An 18,120-nucleotide genomic window follows, 5' to 3' on the forward strand; every position below is an offset into this window, starting at 1 on the left:
AGTTTATTTAGAAATTCACAGTGGTAGACAAAATGAACCATAAAAGAATTGGGCTCAGAAAACATATTACTTAAAAAAAAGAAAAGAAGAGCCGAAACTGGTTTGGCTCAGCGGTAGAGCGTCGGTCTGTGGACTGAAAGGTCCCGGGTTCGATTCCGGTCAAGGGCATGTACATTGGTTGCGGGCACAACCCCGGTGGGGGGTGTGCAAGAGGCAGCTGGTCGATGTTTCTCTCTCATTGACGTTTCTAGCTCTCTATCTCTCTCCCTTCCTCTCTGTAAAAAATCAATAAAATATATATATAAAATTAAAAAAAAGAAAAAAAAAAAGAAAAGAAGAGTCCTTTGACATTAGTGGGGAGGGTTGGGGGAGGCACCTTAGGAAATGAAAGAGGAGTAGAGGTTTGGGCTTACTCCAAAGGGGGAAGGTGAAGAGGGGGTTATAGAGAGGGAAAGAAAAAGAAAGAGCAGTCTCTGGGGAAAGAAGGGGATGGAGAAAGGCCATGCTGTGCTCCATAAAGAGACCTATGCTGGGTCCTCCATCTTGAGGGTTTTTATTATATTTTTTGCTAATCCTCCCTCAAGGATATTTTTTCCACTTGTTTGATTGATTGATTGATTGATTGATTTGAGGCCTGATGCACGAAACTGCGTACAATGCTTCTCCTTCCTTCCCCCAGCACCCAGGACCCAGGCATCCCTCCGGTTGCTGGCAGGCACCTGAAACCTGCGCTTCCCTCTCAGCCCAGCTTCATCCAGAGGAGAGAAGGATGTTTGGAAGAACGTCCAGTTTAATTAACATATTAAGCTTTTATTATTGTAGATTTTTATATTGATGGAGGGAGAGAGAGAAACATCAATGGGAAAGAGACACATAAAGAGACACCGCTGAGGCCTAGATGTCATCTCTAGGGCTTAATGCTTAAGGGAGCGGTAGAACAAGGGCTTGTAGTTTCTGCCCCATTGCTGGGCACCCAGGGTTCTCACCCTGGTGACCCTATGAAACTGGTCCATGGGTCCCGCTCTTCTCATGCCTATCCACCTACTACAATTATGATTACATCCGTAATCTTATCACACGTAGTGCTTGATAATCATTATTGAAGACTTCAAATAAAACAATTATCTCTTTAATTTTTTGTTTCTTAGATTAATAGATATGGCTAATAAAGAGAAGGGGGTTAATAAAGCACATTGGAATTATCATGTGAGTAGAGTCTGTAAAATTCTGATGATTTTGGCAATGTTTAGTTTCCTCTTCATTACTCTTAAGGTATTCACATATTGTTTTGTATAAATCAAAAGAGTTTCCAGGCCAGTGTGGTTCAGTTGGTTAAATAGAGCAACATCCCACACACTAGGTAATCTCTAATTTCATTCCTGGCCAGGACATATACCCAGGTTGTGGACTCAATCCACATTGGGACATGTGCAGGAGGCAACCAGTCAGTGCTTCTCTCTCTCTCTCTCTCTCTCATTCTCTCTCTGAAACCACTTTTTTAAGCACATGTAACAAAAGAAAATATATTAGTTGGATTCCATCAAATGTGTTGGGATGTGGATTCTGATTGAGATGAAAAATCACAACCAAAATGCCTGACAATTACATAATAATGAAAATTTAGGTAAAATACCTTGAGCTAAATCAATGACTGTCATTGAGTATTAAATAAAATATTAGAGCATGCAGGACCCAGAACCTGGAATTGTAAATTATTCAAAATACCTGAAACTGAAACTATTTGGAGAAAATAAGAACTCAGCAAATTGAGATTCTTTCTTAAGCAGAAGAAAAGAGCGCAGGAGGTGGTTAGAAAGCCAAGAATAGTTTCTACAGGTTGTTGGAGCCTTCCTGTGTCTGCTTTCTCTTTGTGTCACGTGACTATCAAGCTTTACTCTGCCCTGGGCACAGTTATTGAGTCACAACCTGAGTCACATTTTGCTTAGATCTTTGTATCCCCGGGGCAGAAGAACAACTCCTGATTTTCTTCTCTCGGAAAAATGGACTCGGACATCCCAGAAAACTTCCAGAAAGAACTCACGTGTGCCATCTGCCTGAATTACTTTACAGACCCAGTCACCGTGGGCTGTGGGCACAGCTTCTGTTGTTCCTGTCTCTATGTATCCTGGGATAAAGAAGAAAGCCGTCCCTGTTGTCCTGTGTGCAGGGAACCATCGGAGCAAAACAACTTCAAAACCAATGTTATCCTGAAAAATCTGGTGTCCATGGCCAGAAAAGCCAGTTTGCAGCAATTCCTGAGCTCTGAGGAAAATAGATGCGGGCTGCACCAGGAGACAAGGCAGATCTTCTGTGAAGATGACGGGAGCCTGCTCTGTTTGCACTGCTCCAGCTCTCAGGAACACGAAGCCCACAGACACTGCTCCGTGGGAGAGGCTGCTGAGGAACACAGGGTGAGTGGTGCCCCTCAGAGCTCTTTGAATGCTGGCGGAGGGTACAGCAAAGAGATGAGGATTCTATCTTCTCCTTTTTAATGTATTGATACATACTTAAGAACCATTAATGAAGCTGTGAGGAAATGCACTGGTTTACCTGTCTTCATGGGCATTGCATTTAATGGGAGAGTAATTAGTTAAGGATCATCATTACTTTGATGATGCAGCATTGTACTCAAGGCACTGGAAATCTTTCATGAAAGATTCAGTGGTGTGAAAACTATAAATATAGGAAGGATTTCCAGTGGAGACTGTATTTGCTAACACTGATAAAGATGTAGGAGAAAACACAGTGGAATTTGGAGCAGAAAAGTATCACTAGCTTCAAATTCTGACCAACTGAGAAGTAGTTGTGCTAAGTAAAATCTTGATCAGTTTCTCTAGACAAATTTCTATATTCTATTGGGTGGTTCTTCAATCTAAAACCTAAAATGTATCGTTAGTGAGGGCAAATAGGAAAAAATCATGATCCTTCTCTAAAGTACTTTTGTCTAATATCCCTTGATTAATGCCTTCATTTAGTATCTGAAACCTAAATGTATTTGCTTCTCTGGTGCTAAAATTTATTTTATTTTATTTTATTTTATTTTATTTATTTTATTTATTTTATTTCATTTCATTTCATTTTACAGAGAAAGCTCTCTAACCAAATGAGATCTTTATGGGAAAAGATTCAAGAAATTAAAAAAACTCTCAGTAAAGATGGCAGAATACCTGTCTTTTGGATGGTAAGTATGAGACTGCATTTCCCTGTGAATCAGGCTGACATAGACCTGACAGGAAAAGACCTGAGAACAGTGATTTAAAGTGTGTGCCTACATGGTGAGAATTGAGAGTGCAAGAGCTAGACAATGATATTGTTTAAGTAGAAGAAAATATAACATGTTAAATTAAAAGAAAAATGAGGAAAAGAAGTAAAGAATAGAAGGAACTAAGACTGGAGAGAGAGTGTGAATCCATACCTTTTGGGAGAGAGTGGACAATGGAATGATTATAGTTTTTTAGGAACTAATATAGGAGCCTGTGGTCTTAGATGGAGGACAGTAGCCCATCCATAGAGAAAAGGGCGACAAAGACAAGGTCCAGGAGGATGGATGTCAGTGTGAGGGCAGGTGGTGAGGATTTCAGGGAGGTCTTTTCTAATGGCTTCAAATCCACTGGGAAAGAAGAGGGTGGGGAAAGGCAATGATGTGCTCCATAAAGAGCTCTCCTGAGTTCTCATGCAGAAGAGTAGGGAGGTTTTGTCACCAGAGATGAATTTAGTGATGCAGAGCCAGAATGTTGCATGTTGTCACCATAAATGTCCATAGCTGGCTTGCAGTCTTGAGAAAAAGAATATAAAAGAAATTCTTAATGAGAAGCTTTTCTCCAGTTCCTTCAGGCACTCATGAAGTGGAAGGAGGTGTGTTTTTTTGTTTGTTTGTTTGTTTTTTTGTTTTTGTTTTAAAACGTGTTTTTGCTTTTTTAAAAAATATATATATTTTATTGATTTTGTACAGAGAGGAAGGGAGAGAGATAGAGAGTTAGAAACATCGATACGAGTCATCAATCAGCTGCCTCTTGCACAGCCCTTACTGGGGATATGTCCGCAACCAAGGTACATGCCCTTGACCTGAATTGAACCCAGGGCCCTTCAGTCCCCAAGCCAAAGCTCTATCTATGCAGCCAAACCAGTTTTGGCTGGAAGGAGTTGTTTTGAGGAAAGTGTAGGATTAAGGCTGTTTGCATAGCTTATAAGAATAAAACATAAATGAAGGAAAGAGGAATGACCTGAATTTAGGGTGGTGAAACTTATTGGTAGAGAACAGCATCAGTGAATGAGATGCTGTTTACGTGGTGGAGGGTAAGGTCAGCCTTGTAATGTGATCCAGGAGATCTATCTCTCTGCAGGCTTATCTCTATGGACACCAAGATGAAACCAGGGCTTTTTATGAGGCACTCCAACTGGTTCTACAAGAAGAAGACAAAAAAAATTTAGAGAGACTTCTTGAGGAAGGGTCAAAGTTGTCTGAGCAACTGAAGAAATGTCAAGCCGAAATGATTGAAAAGAGCATAAACCTAAGAGCAATGTATGATGAGCTCATGGGCATGTGTCTGAAACCAGATGAAGAGATGCTCAAGGTAGGAACTGAGCATGTGCCTGGGAATTTTTTATATCATCAGAAGACTTTGCTTTCCCTCATTTATTTGGTATCAAAGATTGATGTCTTCATCTCCTGAATCTATGGTAGAGAGGGAATGATATAGATAAGCTGTTATTCCCCCCCACCTAATTATAAACAATTAAGTGTTATGGAACTGTGATTTTGAAAATTCCCTATGAAACATATTCCTTCTTAAAAATCTCCTTTTATTTCTTGCATTACTAAACAGAAGATGAAAAACTTATCCAAGTACTTTTAATTTTGATCTGCAAGTGGGCAATATAGAGACCCCTGGCCAAAGCTCCTATATCTTTCCTCCTATTGTTGTGATACCATTACCATTGGTTTGAGATCAAGCCTTAGGAAAGACCCTCATGCAGAAAGCTGAGAATAAGAGTAATGTAGTCACTAGTCTTGTGTTCTCTTTTTTCATACTCAGTGTTCTGGATTCATCAAGAACACAAAAATCGACCAAAAGGATAGTTGCCAGAATTTGGGGGGCCGAAAGGGGCATGGGAAGACAGTACAAAATATTGTGATAGGTTCCCTACGTGACAATTAATTACTAGGATTAGTGGGAGTGATCACTCTATAAGATACAAAAATATTGACTTGCTATATTGTACACTTGAAATTAATATAACCTATATAAGAATACCAACTGTATTTAAATTAAAAGATTTTAAGTATTTGAAAAAGAATTTAGATTCTGACAACATGTTGTGTCAGTATGATCTTTAGGGAAGAAAAGAAAAATGAATTTATAAGACAGTTTGCAGGTGGTGCTATTAGTATTTTTCTGAACTCCCCCAAACCCAAAGTCTGGTTGGTAAAATAACCTATTTCTGAAGAATTCTAAGCTTCTCTTTTCTTTCTTTACAGGAACTAGAAGACAAACTAAGAAGGTGAATTGGGGTTTCAATGTTAACTAGGGCTCATTAGGGATGTGAAAGATTACAACTACCTCTCACATAGTGAAGACATAATTTCTCAGATTATTCTCAATTATTTGTGTGTGCATCTACTTATGCATGTTTTATAGAATAGGACTTCTTGTACTTTTGACCAGAAGTTAGTATTTTCCCTTCGGTGGCTGAGGGAGTATGTGTCATTAGACTCAATGAGGACTTTTCAGATAGACTGATCATTTATGGTTTAATATTTCAAAGTCAATAGGAACTGAAATTGGAAAGTCTAGATTTAGTCTAGATTTTCCCAGAATTAGGTAAGACAGACAAGCACCTCTGAGAAATGGGACTGGTAGCAGGCAAAGAAAAAAGAAAAGTTAGAGATTCCCTAAGAATGGCCCAATTCTATACCATTGTTGTGAACAAAAGGATTTTGATAAAGCATGTTCAGCTGAATGGTGATGCCACCAGCAGGATTAATTGCCTCTTCCTCCTGACAGGAGTGAGCAGGTGCAGCTGCACATGCCTCAGCCTCTACAGCCAGAACTCACTGCACGTCCCATCACTGGACTGATGGACAGGCTCAACCCCTTCCGAGGTGAATGTTACCCCATTGGGGGACAACCTGGTGGGGTCCTTCAGTTGGGAAATGTTGTGGGTGACCTTTTCCTCTTTCTTAAACTTTACCTTGCACAAGAAAATAGTCTTCAAAGTGGCATGTATGTAGTTATGGGGTCACAATAATATAGGAAAATGATTGGTGTGACTCAGGCCTTATCAATAACTTGTAAAATTGATGTTATTTATATGATGATAAAAAAATATATGCATCAAAAAGGATCCCACTGACTCCTATAAATATATCATATAAAATGTCAATTGTTGATTGATCCATAGAAAACTGGATATCAGTTCAAGGTATTCCAAATAACTTCAGTGAATTAGATTTCTAAAATATTTCCTTAAATAATTATAGTAATTAGATATATAATGTGGATTTCAAATGATATAATATGAATTAATCACCATTGTGTAAAAAGCTAGTTGTACAAACCAAGAATTTATGAATATGAGAATAAAATAATTTGGTAGTTAATGAGCCTACTCGTAGAGCTCAACATTAAACCTATCCTGGGAGTTTAATCTATAAGAAAGAAAGATTAAGCTTTTAGGTGGAACCATTTATCAAAGATTAAGCTTTTAGGTGGAACCATTTCCTATCCTTCGTAGGAAATCATACCTAAGACGGCCTTTATGTTTCTTCTTCTTCTTTTTTTTTTTTTTTTAAAGAATAATAACTCTGTATTTTGAAATGTATCTAAATTTTTTTAATGTATTTTATTGATTTTGTACAGAGAGGAAGGGAGAGAGATAGAAAGTTAGAAACATCGATGAGAGAGAGTCATCGATCAGCTGCTTCTTGCACAGCCCCTACTGGGGTTATGCCCGCAACCAAGGTACATGCCCTTGACCGGAATCGAACCCGGGACCCTTCAGTCCCCAAGCCGACACTCTATCCATTGAGCCAAACCAGTCTCTTCTTTAATGCCAACTTGCTTACGTATAACACCATATTCTGAGCAAGTCATCTCCATTTATTTAAAATAAAATTATTTTTCTCCTCAAGAAGGAGTGGGAGAGGTAAGATTTATTGTTATGGACTTGGTAGCAATGCCCAAGTGTCCAGCTTATAAAAAGTAACCAGCCAGAAGTAGACATGATCTTCTTCACTTTTATGATAGCCTATTTCTAGGAGGTCTTGGATATTTCTTTCATTTTGTGTGTTTTTGTTTTGTTTTGTTTTGTTTTTTTAGGAGATATGTTGGCATCATTTGAATCCGATATTTTCCATTCAAACTTAGTGTTGAATTTTTTTTTTTTTTGGTGAGACACTAACGTGTCCCATTCTCGCATGGACAATTTTATTTTCAACATTGATTTGTTGTTGTTTTCTTAATCCTCACCCAAGGATATTCTTTTCATTGATTTTCAGAGGAGCATGGAAGGGAGGGAGGAGGGAGAAAGAGACAGACCAAGAAAAACAGACAGTAGAGACACATGTGGAATGATTGTCTCCCACATGCACCCTCACAATGGCAGAGATGAACCTGCAACCAGAGTACATGCCCATGGTCAGGAATCAAACACTACAAAATTCAGTCCACGGGCTGATGTTCTTATCACTGAGAAAAACTGCCGAGGGCTTAACATTGATTTTGACTGGAATATTCTCTTTTCTTCACAGTGCAAGTTTCTTTCACTGGTGAAATAACCGCTGAGAATATACGGTTGTTTGATGACGTGAGAAGTCTGAGGTTTACGGGTGATGATCTACATGTGTCTCTGGATCCTGGAACATCTAACTCTTTTGCTGCATGGGGAAACCGTGTCTTCAAGTCTGGCAAGCATTATTGGGAGGTGTATGTGGACAAGTCTTGGGACTGGGCTGTAGGGGTACGTAAGGAACCCTGGATGGAGACGAATGGCACATTGACTGAATGTGAGGACACGTTTCTTCTTATACATGTGAAGGAGGATAATCATACGACTCTCTGGAGCACTGCCCCGATGGCTCGTCAATACATCCAGGAACCTCTGTCCAGGGTCGGTGTGCTCCTTGATGTTGACAATAGAACTGTAAGTTTTGTGGATGTTGCGAGGTGTTCCCTCATTAAGCATTCCCTCATTAGGCGTTCCCCATTTCAGGATTATGTAGGTGACCTGTGCAATAACAGTTTCAGACCCTACATTTCACTGGCAACTCATGGGTAGGGCTAAGTTATGAACCTGCTTATGTGCGTAGGATGTCTGATGGGAGGAAGCCCTTTTTAGTTGAAGCCTATTAATGATACATTATTGTCTTTTATTCTTCTTCTACTTTAATGTAACCTCTTTGTATTCAGTATAAAGATAAGATGAAATGTAAAATTGTGTTAATTTTCTTTTCTTGTCATTAAAATCATGCTTTATGGCTTTTTATCAAGAATATGTGTACTGTGGTATTTTGCCTCTTTTATGAACTTGCTGGAGTCACCAAAATATTTATCATTATGCAATTACTGTTCTTTCTTGGTTTGAATCTAGGAATGCAGGATTTTTACATACTGGATATACCTGGTTATCTACATGCCATGTCAGTCTGCAACTTTTTCTCCTTGGTCTGGTCACTCCTGCAAGTTTACTTACCCTCAGGGGGGAAAGTGAGCTGACAAGGAAGTTTCTGCTGACTAGGACAGACCTTCATTTTAGTGAACCTACAATAGCTTGAATAACTTGTCCTTTTTTCCCCCCTCAACAGTAGAATGCATTGGTTAGGGCATCAGGGGCACTTAGCAAATCTTTGGAAGGATACATTAGTAAATTACCTTACTTGAAAGGAGTTTTGCTATAAATTTTCAGGATTTGAAAGATGATCTGAAAAACTGATTTTAAAAACAGAGTTTAAACCCCATTGATTTTTCCCTTCTGTGATAAAATGGTATTTGTATGTGTGAGACATCCACTATAGAATCTCTATTATGATAGAAACTAGGGGTGTGTGTGTGTGTGTGTGTTACAATCTGGGTAGTCATACATCATTGTTAATTCAGTTAGCATCATCACCTGGGCCATGAGTGGTGGAATGGAAGACAGAAGACCAAAATGCACACATAAGCTACCTCCTATCTCCTCCCATGAATTGGTTGTTGTTTGAATTGTTCTTATCCCACAATAAATAGCAAATTCACCACTGCATTTCTTGAATATATTGTTAGAAATTAATCAACGATGGCCGAAACCGGTTTGGCTCAGTGGTAGAGTGTCAGTCTGTGGACTGAAAGGTCCCTGGTTCGATTTCCATCAAGGGCATGTACCTTGGTTGCGGGCACATCCCCGGTGGGGGGTGTGCAAGAGGCAGCTGGTCGATGTTACTCTCTTATCAATGTTTCTAGCTCTCTCTATCTCTCCCTTCCTCTCTGTAAAAAATTAATAAAATATATTTTTAAAAAAAGAAATTAATCAACGATGATTAGCTAAATCAAGGTAATTTTTTAGACTAAAAAAAAAAAAGACTCAAATTTAGCAGACAAAGAGCTTACATTTATGGAACTCAACATGTGATTTTCCTGTAAATGTGCTTCCTGTATTTTACATATGGAGCCTTAATCCAATATTTCTGATAAAGAAACTAAGTCAGGCCAAAACTGGTTTGACTCAGTAGATAGAGCGTCAGCCTGCAGACTGAAAGGTCCAGGTTCTATTCCAGTCAAGGGCATGTACCTTGGTTGCAGGCACATGCCCAGTGGTGGGTGTGCAAGAGGCAGTTGATTGATGATTCTCTCTCATCAATGTTTCTAACTCTCTATCCTTCTTTCTTCCTCTCTGTAAAAAAATCAATAAAATATATTTTAAAAAAGAAAGAAACTAAGTCATATGGTGCTGCTATTGAGTAGTGATTGGAATTAAGGTAATAAGTAATCTCTAATGTCTGTGCTCCTACCATTGCTATGTGTTGCATCTCAAAAATACACATTCCTAAGGAGAAATAATGCAGAAAATGAACCAACCTTCCAATGACTGTTGATTAGAGTCAAAATACCTAATGCAAAGAAAGAGTTTATTCTAGGACCTAATATAGAATAGATCTTAAATAAATATGTACTGCCAATATTTAAAGTTTTCCATTCTCTTTATAAAAATACATTTTTATTGATTTCAGAAAGGAAGGGAGAAGGAAAGAGAGATAGAAACATCATTGATTGGCTGCCTCCTCCCTGTCCCATACTGGGGATCAAGCCCTTGCCCAGTTCCCTGACCTGGAATGGAACTGTGACCTCCTAGTTCATAGGTTGACACTCAAGAACTGAGCCACACCAGCTGGGCAGGCGGTATATTGCTTTTTAAAATATATATTTTATTGCCAAAACCAGTTTGGCTCAGTGGATAGAAGGGTCCCACATTTGATTCCAATTCTGGTCAAGGGCACATGCCCAGGTTTCAGGCTCGGTCCTGGTAGGGAGCATGCAAGAGGCAGATGACCAATGATTCTCTCATCATTGATCTCTCTCTCTCTCTCTCTCTCTCTCTCTCTTTCTCTCTCTCTCTCTCTCCATTTCCCTTCCTCCCTGAAATCAATAAAAATAAAAACCTAAAAATGTCCAGGCACAGAAAAAAGCAGATACATATACATACCAAGTGCTTATAAACCACTTATAAACATATACATACCAAGTGCTTATAAACCACTTCAAATTAAGGTCAAGTTTCTGACAAAACTCACAGGGTTTTTTATTTGTATCAGAAAATATTCATTTTTAATTGCCTTATAAGAAAAGTATTCTGTGAGAATGAGCTTCTGCAGGCTCAGACAGAGGCAGCTAGAGGCAGAGGAAGGATAGCTGGCAGGGCTGAGCAGGGCTGGGCAGGGGGCTGGCTGTGCACTGGTGCCACCTGGGAGCAGGATTGAAGTTTCAGAGCCCAGAAGGAATTGCTAGCTAGCTTCAGAGCTCAGACCTCCGGAACCAGTGTGGTGGCCTTAAACAGTAAGATTGAACAGGCCTGGTCAAGAATCACCTGCTCTATGCTGTGAGAGAGGAGGCAGAGATCCTGAAGAAGCAGATCTCAGAGCTGGTAGAGAAAAACTCCCGGCTGGAGCATGAGAACCCCCCCTTGAAGACTCTGGCCAGCCTGGAGCAGCTGGAGAAGTTCCAGTCCCGTCTGACCCTGAAAAGCCAGCTCCTGAAGCCCCACAATCGTCTGAGGCCCCTGATGGATCTGCAGGGTACGTGGCCCTGTGCTCAGAGTGAGCAGAGCCACTAAACTGTTCTACCTAGTACTTCCCACTTTGTTTCTGGCTCTCTAACTCATCTCACCTGGAGAACTTTTCACCTAGCTTAGCTGGTGCCAAGAGATGCCCCAAAGACATGGCCACCTGGGTCTACTCCAGTGACAGACCCCTGGCAAAGAGCAGGTCTTTGCAGCCTGCGTTGCCTGGGACCTCATCACCCCAAGCCGGTGACCCTCTAATGCCCCCGCTCCCTGGGGGCTCCCAAGGTCTGGGAAACTTGGCTTTGACTGGTCAAGGAGAAAGGTAGTTTGACATGTGATGCCACTTTTCTCCTGAAAGTATAAGGGGGCCTGCTTTTCATTTCCATGGATATCTTTAATAGCTTCACCTGACAATGACTATTCCTATGAAGAAGCCTCTTGTGTTTGAAGCAGAGGCAGCCTCTCTCTTACCCCCTACCTCGCCAAAGCAGGGCCACAGATGGGAGAGCCCATCAGCCTTCTGTCGGTTAATATGGTACAATGCATGGATTGGGCTTGGCTCTGTGTGGCATTCTGGCTTTGGGATGACTGCCTACAAAGTTCTGTTTGGTTAGTAATGACATAATTTTTCTAGATAGCCATACATGCATATATATTTACACATCGTCTCCATCTATATGTTAGTGTAGTTAGGTATACATATACACATATATCTGGAAGGGCCTTAACAGCTTTGGGAGTATTGAAAGGTCCCTCATCTTTTAAGGCTAACTTTTTAGCCTTAACTCTGACTGAGTTTATCTATCAAATTGACCCTGTTTGTAATTCAGATTAAGTAAGACTAAGAAATAAAAGCAGGGTGAGGGCCAGCCTCTGAATGTGTCCACAGATGCCTTGCTGCTGCGATAATTGCCCCGTGTGTCCTCTGAAGACATGTGAGGTCCTCTTTTGGATGCCAAACCCACCATTCATTGGTGCTGACTACATAGAATGGGGTTGAGAAAAGATCAGCTGGGACTTCACGTTGTCATTACAAACTTTTTTTAATGTTTGTGGAAAGCTTTCAAGTAAAGAAACGATTGGCTTTCTGCTGTCCTTTTGTGGACAAGGGATGAACAAAGCAATGGCTTTGACCTGATGGTGCCTGGGAGATGTGCTCAGAGAGCATGTTTGTAGGAGGTTCTGTGGCAGTGAATACTTGCCACTCTCTGACACTTTATCCTCATGTATGTCTCCAGGATTTTGATTTCAAAAATGTAGCTTGAGCCGAAACCGGTTTGGCTCAGTGGATAGAGTGTCGGCCTGCGGACTGAGGGGTCCCGGGTTCGATTCAGGTCAAGGGCACGTACATTGGTTGTGGGCACATCCCTGGTGTGTGTGTGGGGGGGGGGGGTGTGTGCAGGAGGCAGCTGGTAGATGTTTCTCTCTCATCGACTTTCCTAGCTCTCTATCCCTCTCCCTTCCTCTCTGGGGAAAATCAATCAAATATATATATATATTTTTTTTTAAATGTAGTTTGAAATTTCAATTCACTTTGCTCTTTTTTTTTTTCTAAAAAGAAAAAAAGAAAAGACAAAATATTCTCCACTATTAAAAAATGTTTATAATCAAACAATAAACTAAGGTGGAGCATAGAGGGTTTTAGGACAGTGAAACTATTCTGTATGATACTAATATGGTGATTACATTTCATTATCAATTGTTCAAATCCATAGAATGTACATCATCTAGAGTGAACCCTAATGTAAGCTATAAGTTTTATAAAGGCACTCTGGGTGGTAGTGATGTGTCACTATAGTTTCCTGTGTAGGGGGAGGGGAAATATGAAAAATCTCTGTACCTTCCCCTCAATTTTGCTGTGAACCTAAAAGGTAAAATCTACTTTTAAAAAAACATTCATGCAATGATCTAGTCTAGTTTATATATTTTAGGTTTACAATGAAGAGTAGTGGAAGTCATATCTGAGATGAACTTATGTGGGTGGAAAGACTGGAAGACCAAAGAATGACATCAGACCCACTGATCTTATTATCAGCCACCTAAAGGTGTTTGTTATTGTTTTCTTTAACAGTCTAAGCAATTATTTAATCCAATCAGAATGATTTAAACTTTTGTTTATAACTATGATAGCCTAATCTCCAGTTCAAAGTGTAGTACTAGTAGGTTAAGAAAACTGTCTAGGTGGAGGGGAGCTATGGGGGAAGAGACGGGAAAGAGGAACACCTGTAATAATCTGAACAATAAAGATTTATTATTTAAAAAAAAAAAGAAACCAAAGAGGGGGGGAGGGGGAAGAAGGAAAAAAAGAGCCTAGGAATGAAATTCACTCCTCCATATTGACCTGAAAATAAAGAGTCTCGCTGGTGGTCATTATGATGCCAGGTTACATCCACCAGTGGATCATGCTCAATAAAGCACCCAGCTTTGCTAACTGGGACAACTTTTCCTCTAAAACTATCATCATTAGGCCATTGATAGTGGCCATCTGTTGGACTTTAGAGACTGTGGGTCCTTACCCACTCTCTGGTCCTAAGACTGTTTGAAATTGTTCTGTGGAGTAAGGATTTGAAAACAAGCTGTTTCCCATGTAGATGGGTGGTTTGTCTAATTTGGTTTTGTCTATTTTGATAGTCACCTGAAATGTGAATAGTCATAACTGGGTTTTGTTGTGAGAATTAAACCCATGCATAATGTAAAATTAAAACAATCAGTGTAAAACATCTCATTAATATTTTGATATTACATGCTGAAATGAAGTTTTGGAAATATTGTATTAAATATGTTAGTAAAATTTATTTCAACTGTTTTTAATTACTTTTTAAGGTGTGCACTAGAAAATATGTAATACTAAATGACTATATTATGAAAATATGTAATATTAAATGACTATTATGAAAGAAAAAAGGCCTATCTTAATAAGGTAGCTTAAGAAAAGAAAATCCATATCAGATACTTAGAAATAAAATTTATAATAATAATGCATAAAATACTGAAGTTAAAGAAAATACAATGAAAAACTCAATAGCATACAAAATTAGCTCTTTGAATAGATCAATTAAATTGATAAACTCATAAGAAGACTAATCCTTCTAAAAGGAGAGAGAGATGTTCAAATATACAGTCCTAGCCATGTGGCTAAGTTGATTGGAGCATCATCCCATACACCAAAAGGTTACAGGTTCAGTTCCTGGTGAGGGCACATATGGGAGGCAATGGATCCCTGCCTCTCTCTCTCTCTCTCTCTCTCTCTCTCTCTCTCTCTCTCTCTCTCTTTTTCTCTTTTCCTCTCTTCCAAAGGAAATAAATAAACAAACTAACATAACTGGAGGAGGTGTGGATTTTTTAAAAAAGAGCAAACATGCAGATGATTTAGATGTTAGTGGATAATAAGATAATTTTATGAATAATGTTATGCAAATGTATTTGAGTATTTAGATTCAATATAAAATCACTCAATTTAATTCAATGACCATTATTTTAAATACTTATTAACAAACAAAAAGGGGAATTAAATTTCATAAGCTTATAACAATGATCTAGAAACAATTATGGCAAACATATTTAATGGAGAATCTGCAAGCTTTCCTATAAGAATAAGGAATGAAATAAGAATGTCTAGTACTGCCCACCGAATATGACTCAGTGGTCGATCATTGAACTATGAACTAAGAGGCCATGGTTCCATGCCAGTTAAGGGCACATGCCCAGGATGCTGGCTCGAGCCCAGCAGGAGGCCTGTAAGAGGCAGCTGATTGATGATTCTCTTTCATCATTGGTGTTTCTATCTCTCTTCCTCTTTCTTCCTGTTTCTGAAATCAAGAAGAAAAGATATTTATAAAAATAACAAACAACTAAGCCATCATAGAATCTCAAACGAGGAAGGAATCTCAGGTTCCATCCCTTGCTCTTAGTTTTCTTTTTCATTTGTACACCAAAAATTTGTCTTTCCTATTTGAGATTTTATGAATTTTTTATTTCTCTGTAGATAAATTTCTATACATATGAACTTAGATATCAATGTGGAACTCCTTGATATAAGAATGATAATTGATGCCATAACCTGTTTGGCTCAGTGGATAGAGCATTGGCCTGCGGACTCAAGGGTCCCAGGTTCAATTCCAGTCAAGGGCATGTACTTGGTTGCAGGTACATACCCAGTAGGGAGTGTGCAGGAGGCAGCGGAATGATGTTTCTCTCATCAATATTCCTAACTCCCTGTCCTTCTCCACAGCTCTCTGTAAAAAAATCAATAAAATATATATTTTTTAAAGAATAATAATTGAAAAGATGGGGTACAATAAGGTCATGCCTGAAAAGTATGCAGACTAAAATAAGAATCCCACAACAGGGAAAGCAGTGGAGCAGACTGAGAAGCCAAGTTGGGAAACCAGGAGTTTACAGTCCTTGAAGGAAAGAAATGCCTAATGAATGAGAGCCAATCTGTTAAGAGGATAAACGTAGAAGCCAAATCACTCTGCAACCTCATTTTCCCTCCTGAACTTCAAGTAGCATAGACATGAGGGATAGCTTCCTTCCTCTGGACTGTCAGACACCATGCACATCGTGACACCCAGATGGTTCCGTGTTACTCACCTTCCACTTTCTCTCCAGTTTTATGCAAAGTGAAAGAGACTAGGTGCTAAGGATCCCAGGCTAGATATCTGGAACTGAGAGATTTTCCTCCCTGGATAAATACATCTTCTTCCCTCCCTATCCTAAATACATTTTCTTTTCAATTTCTAGGGAAGAGAGAAGGGAAATACTTCAGCTTTATTGTAATAATGTGTCCTGTTTCCCTCAGCCTGCTTTCCCCAAGCAGGTTTCATTACCATGGGACAAGTCAATAAAAAAATTTAGATTATGAAAAAGAGTTAGTGAATGTAGTGAATATACCCAGAAGCTTTGTGTAAATGTCACATTCCCAGCATAGGAACGGCTGGAAGATCTGCCTAAACTCTAGTTATCTTTTCAATATGGAATAAAAAAAAGGTTTATTTCTGGAATATGATGATTGTTTAATATTAGGGCATATAATAACCCAATCTCTGATATGAATATAGCTAATGAAAATATTATTGATCTGACAGAAGTGATATATTAAATAAGAATACATATTATGTAGTAAAATAATATAAATATATAGGCATTTTATGAATAGGTTATATAGTTTATTCTAAATATATTAATCAGCACAATTTCAATGATTGCAAGTCCTTTAAAGTTTAAATCTTAGTCTGAAAGTCAGATGCAAGATAAGCACATATCATTGTTATTACTTAACATTGTTCTGAATATTCCAACCAACATTTTTAGAAAGAGAAAGGATTAGAGGTATAAAATATGTAAATGTTCCCATTATTTTCTAAAATGTACTTTATCTAGAAAAACACTTAATAAAAATTCACTAAGATAACTAGTTATCTAAATGATTTTCATATAAAAATGATACAATTATTTTTATCATGATTATATTCATGAGAATACAATATGGAAATAGCCAGAAATATAGAAGTGAATAGAATCTAATGATAGGGCTTTAAATAGAGTTTCAAATGTATCAGCAAACCAAATAATCAAAGCAATGTGGTACTACCACAATAATTCACAGATAGACCAGTGGAACAGAATATTGCATACTTATATGTCTATATCTTTCTATGTATATATCTATGTATCTCTCTATATATCTTTTGTTATTGTTGTTGTTAATCCTCTCCTAAGGGTATTTTTTCCCATTGATTTTTAGAGAGAAAGAGAGAGAAACCTATATGAGAGACAAATCCATTGGTTGCCTCTCTCACACACCCCAACTGAGGACGGGGATCAAAACATGCAACCAAGGTATTTGCCCTTGACCAGGAATTGAACTTGAGCCCCTTAGGTGTGTAGGCCAATGCCTAATCACTGAAAGATAGCAGCCAGGGCTATCCATGTATCTTTTTATTTCTGTCTATCACCTATCTATCTACTATCTACTATCTATCTAATTATCAATCTAATCATCCATCTATTCATATATCCATCAACCATGAACACTAAATAGGAGATTCACTTGAACCTGGAGCAACAGGAAGAAATTTATGTTTTTCCAAGAACAAATGCACATACTACTTAGAGAAGCAGTGCCCCAAATTATAATGCATTTATTCTATGGAGGCACTCATTCACATGAGATAGCTAAAATTAGAGAATATAATTATATTTGAAATTAGTAAGAAACACTCATAGAAATGTCAGAGTTAAATATCCAAGTATAAATATTGTATGCTACATGATGCTACATGATGCTACAAGAATGACCAACTCCTTTCTCACAACAGATGAGTGCAAGAGTCCAGAGCTACAGCTCTTGCAAAAAATATAGGAGTCACAGACTCATGGTGGCTGCAAACGACCTCTGGTAGCCAGAAAATGAGGAAAGCAAAACTTCTTTCTTCAGAAATACAGTCTAGTGCAATGTGCTCCCCACAGCTGCCCAATCACCTCACCATTTGTTTCAATATTATTCATTGCTTGGGGCTCCTAGAGGGAGTGGGACTGATGGTGTAGGAGGACCCAGTACAGGCTCACATATATTTCTTCTCCCAGCAGGAACCTCTCTTCCCAGGTTGCGTGGATCTGATATTGAGAGTACTGTCCCAGTTCCCTACTTCCCAACCTGTCCTACTCTGTAGTGAGGAGGAGGAGTAGGGGAATCAAAGCAATAAAAGGGGACAGAGAGATCAGACCCTCACACCTCAGAGGGAATGTAGGGGAGAGTGAGGGTAAAGGGAGAGATCAACCAATGGACTTGTTTGCATGCATATAAGCCTACCAATGGACACAGACACCAGGGGAGTGAGGGCATGAGTGAGAAAAGGGGGACAA

General features: G+C 38.9%; 1 protein-coding gene across 1 annotated transcript; it reads left to right on the top strand.

The window, feature by feature from the left end:
* Nucleotides 1-2,000: 2,000 nt before the first annotated feature.
* Nucleotides 2,001-11,291, top strand: LOC311627637 (tripartite motif-containing protein 43-like; the record flags this gene model as incomplete). The annotated part of the gene is given in 7 exon segments (XM_084894131.1): nt 2,001-2,411; nt 4,344-4,574; nt 5,480-5,502; nt 6,006-6,103; nt 7,751-8,221; nt 11,042-11,203; nt 11,206-11,291. Coding segments are annotated over 7 exon segments (1,482 nt in total).
* Nucleotides 11,292-18,120: the final 6,829 nt, after the last annotated feature.

This window comes from Pipistrellus hanaki (genome assembly GCF_964339955.1).
Source record: "Pipistrellus hanaki genome assembly, chromosome: 9".
NCBI lineage: Eukaryota > Metazoa > Chordata > Mammalia > Chiroptera > Vespertilionidae > Pipistrellus > Pipistrellus hanaki.